The sequence below is a fragment of the Arachis hypogaea genome, chromosome 13, assembly GCF_003086295.3.
Source record: "Arachis hypogaea cultivar Tifrunner chromosome 13, arahy.Tifrunner.gnm2.J5K5, whole genome shotgun sequence".
NCBI lineage: Eukaryota > Viridiplantae > Streptophyta > Magnoliopsida > Fabales > Fabaceae > Arachis > Arachis hypogaea.
Window position 1 is genome coordinate 15,079,360 of NC_092048.1, and position 8,049 is coordinate 15,087,408.

The 8,049-nt window shown below is 37.7% G+C and overlaps 1 protein-coding gene across 3 annotated transcripts; it reads right to left on the minus strand.

Moving 5' to 3' along the window:
* Positions 1-252: 252 nt before the first annotated feature.
* On the minus strand, positions 253-7,671 carry LOC112737413 (pentatricopeptide repeat-containing protein At5g47360). Of its 3 annotated transcripts, XM_025787316.3 has the most exons (4): positions 7,139-7,653; positions 5,185-5,413; positions 4,218-4,340; positions 253-2,149 (listed from the first exon to the last, which is right to left on the minus strand). In XM_025787316.3, the coding sequence occupies exon 4, from the start codon at positions 1,882-1,884 to the stop codon at positions 439-441; it is 1,446 nt and encodes a 481-aa protein (XP_025643101.1). In that variant the 5' UTR covers positions 1,885-2,149; positions 4,218-4,340; positions 5,185-5,413; positions 7,139-7,653; the 3' UTR covers positions 253-438. The 3 variants fall into 3 exon arrangements, with proteins under 3 accessions (XP_025643101.1, XP_025643102.1, XP_025643104.1); XM_025787317.3 differs by lacking the exon at positions 5,185-5,413 and having other exon boundaries at positions 7,139-7,671; XM_025787319.3 differs by lacking the exons at positions 4,218-4,340; positions 5,185-5,413 and having other exon boundaries at positions 7,139-7,671.
* Positions 7,672-8,049: the final 378 nt, after the last annotated feature.

Sequence of the window (8,049 nt, forward strand, 5' to 3'; positions counted from 1 at the left end):
TTTTAAAAAATAAAAAAATAACAATGTTAAAGTATATCCCTACTTTTACTTCCATACCCAAAATAAATAAAAAAAAAAAGAGGAATGAGCACATTGTTCTCGAGATGCATGTCAGATTCACCGTCTTTTCACAACATGAGAGAAAGCAACAATCATCCTTGCATGTGCAAATTATGAAAGATCAAATGCATGAAACAAACAATGGATGTGACCACTTTCATACAAACCAAACCATCATTCGCCATAAGCATATCAACAAGAGCAACTTTACCGTCATCAATTTTATAAGGAAAATGGGTTTAAGAAATCATCATGAATAACGAGTCTAATGTTCTGTGGTTGAGAATAGGCCAGTTGCTGTTATACAATGTAATCATGAAAACAAGAAAGCAAGCAGAACAAAAATGGATATGATGACCACCTATATAAAACAACTTATCATCTAAATCTCTTTTGCATGCCCAACAACTGGTTCACAAGATCCTGTTCTCCATACTTACTAAGAATATTAAGTGCACTATATGCATTCGGACGTCTTAGTGGAACTGATTTCTTAAGCATTATCCTTGCCAGCTTTGCAGCTTCTATCAAGTGGTTACTTCGACAAAGACCAATTAAAAGAATAAAATAAATATCAATGTCAATAGAATATAAGTATCCCATATTCTCAATTTCATCAAGCAAGTAGAATCCGTTCAGCAACCTGCCCTTCATGCAAAGTTCCTTCAGCAAAAGGCTGCAAGAGAAAGTATCTGGTTTTATCTTACCAGCAAGCATTTTCCTGAAGAGCTTCTCTGCTTCATCAAGTTGTCTAATCTTTATCAAAGAAACCACAAATGAACTGTAGCATTGACCATATGAAACATCATGTTCCTCCACAAATTTATCAATCAACCTATGAGCTTCTTCCAGATGACCCTCAGCACAAAGGCTTTCAAGAATGATAAAAACAGCAACATGATTTGCACGGCACCCGTGAGCTTTCATTCTATCCAAAATATCAAATGCTTCTGCATGCTGACCTCTCTTACAAAAGCTCTGAATCACAGATGTATAAGTGACAACATTTGGACTACGATTCCCACCCTCTTTCTCCATTTCATCCAATAATTTCAATGCTCTTTCCATAGATCCAGACCTACAAAATCCATCCAAAACAGCAGATAGAACCACTGAACTGGGCGAACATCCATCTAACCTCATAACCTCAAGAACAGAATAAGCATCATCCAGTTGACCAGCATCACAAAGCCCCTCAATTATCGCCATATATGTAATCGAATCAGGATGAAGTCCATTCACACTCATCTCCCTCATCAACACACCAGCCATTTCAATCTCACCTTTTTTGCAACACAAACTTATGACCACATTATACATCACAGTATCTGCACGCATGCTAAAGCTCCCCAATTTTCTAAACACCCACAAAGCCACATCACAAAGTTCGGCTTCTTTACATAGTTTAAAAACCACCCTGAACATGTTGACATTGACAAAACACCCTTCATTCTCATAAGACCCAATAACGTCACAAACAATGCTAGGATTCTTATCAATCCCAAGCAACTTGCATGCTTTTCTGTACATGTAAGCACTATGCCTATACCCAGATTGAAAACCAGCCCAAATGAAGAACCTTAGACCCAACTGAGGATCCTGAGGATAGCATCTACTCATCACTTCCATGACACATCTAGAATCAAGCTTGGGCTTAAACTTCGACAAAGACCTTTCAACACTGCCATAGTTCTTGTCTTTTAAGTGTCCATAAAGGGTATCAGAAACAGAAGCCATACCCTCTTGTTGGGTGGAGAAAGGAAGGGCTTTAAGCCTGTGCTGCAGAAGGCATGAGTAAAAACGGGAGTTTGCAAACTGGGGCATTGGTTTTTTCCTGCCTTGTGCATAAGACTACAATGATGCACAAAACAATCAAACAAACGTTGCAAGTACATAAGAGCAACACCCTCACCTCGGCTCAGCTTTATCCTTCTAAATAGCTGCTTGGCACAAATAAGTTTCCAAACCTATACCCACTCCACCATCAACAACTCCTTCCTGGAATCAACCTTGGCATTCATAAGGAGAGCAGAACCCGAGTTACATCCATGCATTCCCACCCTTAAAATCCAAGGCTGTCACTTCCCATCTAGAGAAGAATGAAAAATTGTAAAAGAGATGGTAAATAGTTGCTTAATCAAATTACAAAGTAAAACACCAACCATGGATGCAAAAATATCCTTGGCAAACAAAGTCTGAACCACAGAAATAAATAAACTCGGAATACTCCTCACAGTAGGAAGTTTCAACTAGGGGACTTGCATATCAGCAATGTCTAAAAGACTTAATTCTACATGTCTGGCCATTGTATTACAATCTTGTTGAATTAGGACGTCTGAAGGACCACCTACAAACTGAAGTTACAGTTTGCAATGTTCTGTATTTATTAAAATATTAAAGGGATACAAGCATATGAAAGTTGTGTAATTATTAGGCATGGAGCTATCAGCAACCAAAATAATTCTAGAATCTTAATATTTCCAAGCATTCACCAAATAAACACTAAAAGGAACTGTGCACTTTCCTCATTTTAATGATTATAAAAAAAAAGAATATTTCAATACACCAACTTTATTCAATTGAAATTAAGGAAACTGCCATATAATGTTCAATAAACTTGAGAATTGAGATTACATGGCAGTTATTTTTTTTTCCTATAAGTTGACCGAGTAAAATTGTTCTACTCATTAGAACTTGAAAATTATTCTAAAAAAGTAATACTATACATATAAAAATGAACAAGCAGAAAATGATGAGAAGATCATTTGTAGCATAAGTATAATGCACCAAAATACTCAGTCGGAATCCTTCAATAATTGTACATTTGGCATCAATTAAGCATTTTCATTTTTAAAATTAAAGAAGAGTATCATTAAGAATGGGAGAAGAATATTACGGCATCAATTCAGCATATTTATTGAATGGTATGATATCTTCTAGAAGAAAAAATCCACCAAAGTAATTTAGCACTGATTTAGCTTGTACAACAAAATCCTAGGTCGTCTACACAGATTTCATACAAAATAATCAATCAATCAAGCATGCTTCACCATTTGGTGAAAACACAGACACCTTTTGAGATACAATAGACGAAGTAAATTACAGCAACTGAAAGAAATTATAAGATCACGACTAGGCTATCCACAAGTCACCGGATATATCCATTGTTCGAAAGGTAAGCAGTAAGCATAACCTATAGTCAGTGTAATCAATAGCGGATAGTGACCCATAGTCTAAGACTGTAAGTCAAAATTCCCCCATAGAAAAAGATAGCTTGCTGCATATTGCGGAGGACATAGCAGCCTATATATGTATATATTTTATAATAATGATAAATTCCTCATAAAAATACTAACATAAAAGAAAGGAGAAGAAGCTAGAAGCTGAACAGAAGAATGATATCTAGTTATTTATGATGTAGAAAGAAATAAAAGGAAGAACAGAGGAATGAGGGAAATATAGTACAAAAAGAAACATAACAAAAGCATGCGAACTACACTACTGCGGTGTAGTGGTTTTTTACATTCCGCTATGCTACAGTAGTGTACCATCCCTCTAACTTATAGTCCGTTCCTACATACTAGAGGAAATGTCAGAATAAAGTTCAAGTAGAAAATAATAATAATAAAGAGTAAGCTCCAGCATAAATGAAAAGGAAAATGCATAACCAGAAAGAAGTAGCACACTAGCAAAATTTTTGAAGAGGCAAATAAAACTATAGAAAAAATAAACGGACAGAAACTCAAGGCGCAAACCCAAACCCTATTCCAACACAATGCACAACAAAGACGCAGCGAGAAGAAATAGATAGGCATAATTAATGCAAAAAGTAGATAATAGATTAGCATTTCCTATATTTGGTACAACAAAATAAAAATAACACAATTCTGAAGTATGTCCAAGGTGTAATCTAAATTCGCTCCTCTTCATCAGAAGATGTACTTGACAAGCAATCAAGCATGGCCTTCATTTTGACTTGAAGCTTCCATGGAATTGTAATTAACTAACTAATTAACTAACTCAGGAATTAGCTAAATCAAGAACTAAATCAAACAGTAATTAGCTAATTAGCAAAATCAAGAACTAAATCAACTAGTAATTAACTAACTACACTAATTAGTTAAACTAAGTCGGAAAAAAGCAAAGCAGAGGCGTACTCAGAAGCATGAGCAGGACAGCAGCGGGCGCAGAGACGAACAAATGAGGCGAAGCACCACGACAAACCAGTTCTTTCTTCTCTGTCGGTCTGATTCTTCGAGTTTGAGTGAACAGGCAGAAGCCTAGCATGAGAAGTGAAACTGTGAGCCTGAGGAAGAAGAAGGTGGCAGAGCCACAGAGGGCACAAAGAAGATGGGAACGTAGTACATACCCTAAACCCTAAATCCTAATCACAGCATAGTTATCAGAACCAAACCAAAAATTAACCCGGTCATACGATTAGATCACTGGGTCACTGATTCACCCGGTCATAATTAAATAAATATATAAAATTATAAAAATAAAACTAAAATCAAAAGTTAAAATGTATGTCTTCCCAAACATATTATTAAAAATCACATATCAATTCTTAGACATAACTAATGATGCAAAAAAATAATAAACAAGTCACTAGTACAAATTCAGCTCATTGGTAATTTTCAACAAAAAATTCATTCATGATAATTTTCAGCAACATACCTTAGCACCAAATACGACTTACAGCAACAAAAAATTTGGCCAAGTGATTATTTAAGTAAGACAGCAACAAATTCAAGGTTCAGTGATAATAATCAGCAAAAATTCAACTCAATGATGTTTACCGGCAAAAAAAAAATTAGCTCAGTGATATGTTCAGCAACAAATTCAGCTTTTCAACCACAAATTCAACTATGATAATTTTTTCAGCAACAAAAACTTTAGCTCCATATATGATTTACAGCAAGAAAAAATTTGGCTAAGTCATTATTTCAGCAAGACAACAACAAATTCAACCACCAGTGATGACAATCAGCAACAAGGGATTATTTTCAGCCAAAAAAAATTAGGTCAGTGATACTTTCAGCAACAAATTCATCTTTCAGCAACAAACCAAGGTGTAGTGATGATTTACAGCAACGAAAAACAGGGCAATTTGTTGGAACTCACCTGCCCAGGGACCAACTGACTGAAGGAAGCTGACCAACCGAGCCGAAGCAAGAAGACCACAACTACCACCAGCCAAGGGATCAGATGCTGATTCCGTCTGCTTCTGCAGCCGGCGACTGACAACACAAAGCGCCACGACGAGCTTTAGTGCGAGACGACGATACAGAGCGCAACGACGTGCTTGAGTGCGAGAGAGTGGGTGAGTGAGCGAGACCGGAGACGAGAGAGCCTGAGTGCGACAACATCAGCCGTGAGAGATGTGAGAGAGTTACGAGAAAGAGACTGAGGCCAGTGGTGAGTCAAGAAATGAGACTAAGGGCTAGGGGATTCACAAAAGACGCCGTTTTCGAATTCTTTTTAAAAAAAATTAAGCATGACCGGATCCGGGTTATATCAACTGGCCGGATCGCCGAGTTTGCTAAAACTGGTGCAGATCGACCCGGTTTTTCGTCGAATTTTGATGTTTGGACGGTTCAAAGAGTAGGGATGGCAAGTTGGCAACACCAAGGTTCTGAAAACCGGACCGGTCATCGAACCGCTTTAGCTATTGGTTCACTGGTTTACTGGTCCAACCGATTTAAACGTGGTTCAACCGGAAAAATCGTTTTATAATAAATAATAAATAAATTATAAATAAACACTAAAAATAAAAATAGGGAAAAAATAATTTTCTATTATTCCACAAGGCCTATTGATACCTGAAACAGTATTTACCCTTATGATTATCAATTTGTCATTCAGTTTGTTACCAATTGAAATTTAAGAAAAAGCTCCACTGTTCCCCACTACATTGCCTTAACACAAAATCCTGGAATACACAATGCTCTCTTAATTCCAAATTAAACTTTAAAAGTTCAAAATCACACCATGTATTCAAAAGATAAATAAATAAATAAGATAATCATATTCTGCTACACATAGAAGCCTGAACAGGAGTGATTAAGATAAAAGTTAATATCAAAGTGGTGTTTTACAATCCTAGACTACTTACAGCCATCAAATACTGCTAAAATTGACATCAGGATGTGTAGCATCATGTAATTCACTCAAGTAAATCCTATTGGAGAAAACTTGAAAGTTGAAACCAATCCAAAAATTTATAGTACAACATAATGCTTCTCAATGTAGCTAGACTAACACAGAAAAGTCACACAGTTTAGCAAATCATTATTGCAAGCCAGTCTTCTGAATAGCTACTCTTACTCCCATTCCTCCCAGCAACCACTAATGTTGAGCATTCAGGACTTGGCAACAGCATTGAAAGGAAATATGACAGTAACAGTTTCTTGCAAGTAAGGGAATCATACATGCCACAAAAATCCCCATAATGATAATGGAAAATCACCTTCAAGATATGAGAAGAATCCCCCTTGCTGGACCAGTTTAGTAGTGATCAAGTATATATCACTTCATTAAATAATGGTATTAGTTACTAATACAATCTGTTAAAACTTTTTGGTAAAGGAACCCATCAAATCCTACAAAGGAATCAAGCTGAATCTCTTCTACAATAGCTTTCTACAGGCAGGGACAAAAATAACAAATTTGAAAGGTGAAGGGGTTTCTGGTCGGGAGGGTTGAGGAGGAGGGGACTAAAAAATAACAGAAAGAAAACATATAATAATTAACCACCTGAAACAGACTTACATATTATCAGAAGACACATCATTAGACATGAACAATTCTCAGCAACAAAATTCCAAGCAGTGAACAAAAAGAAACCCAACATGCAATGTCCTTCTCTAATTTACCAGACAAAAATAGAAAAACAAAGAAATCCACCTACTGACGGAGAATACCAGAACAGAAAAACAGCAGAACCTGGGCTAATCAATAATCTAATAATCACTCAATAAAAAATTAAAACCACACAACATTCAAATTTTCAATAATCATTGGATGATTTTTGAGCAAAGAACGAAGAACAAAGAATGAAAAAAAATGAAGTCATTACCTTCGTTCTAAGCAGTCTGAGCAGAAGGGCAGAAGCGCGACCGACACGGAGACACGACGACGAACGGCGGCAAAAGCGTGGCTGAGCAAACGAAGAGAAGACGGCGGCCGGCGAACTCGAGGAAGAAGTTGCGCTTGGTGAATGAGGAAAGGGGTTGGAGACTCGGGCTCGACGCCCAGACGAAGACGGTGGTGTTGAGCGCGACGGATGCCAGCAGAAGAGCAGCGGTGGGGGAGCAGCAACACGCACAGCTCGAGCACTCACTGGCGGAGGAAGGCGCGAGCAGCCGAGCAGGAGGAGAGAGGCGAGATGCGAGCACACGACGCGGAGGATCCGGCGAGAGGCCCGAGAGCACGAAGACGGAAGTTCTTGAGTGCGACGGACGGCGGCAGCAGTCTCTCACTCCGACAGACGGGGACAACTATTGGTGGTGGCTAGGGTTTGCTTTCTTTGGTGGAGGCTAGGGCATTTTGCTCTTTGCTGAAGGAAGGAGTTGGAGAAGGGGGGAATAACGCGTGCAATCCCTTTTTCCCTTTCAAGGAAGGAAACGACGTCATTTTCTTTAAACCGGCCGGATTCCAGTCCGGTCTAACCGGCCGGTTACCAACCGCTTTAGTGGTTTTTGAGCGGTTTATAATTTGACGGTTTTACACATTGAATTGGACGTTTTCTTTGTCGGTTTTCGGTCAAATCAGTTCGACCGACCGGCCTGATCTGATTTTCAGAACATTGGGCAACACTGCTTAAATTTGTGGGTATTTAATTATTTATCCTTTTTCTACTTGTTCGGAGTAGATTTTTAGCGAAACAAGATCGGATTTAGATAATATCTGTCTCAATATATATATAATATATGTAAAGCAATTGGTACAACAATTAATAATTAATAATATTATATTATTATTAAATTT

What these genes read in the sequence shown, in the direction of transcription:
- LOC112737413 (XM_025787319.3), bottom strand. Translation starts at nt 1,884, where the DNA reads ATGCCCCAGTTTGCAAACTCCCGTTTTTACTCATGCCTTCTGCAGCAC.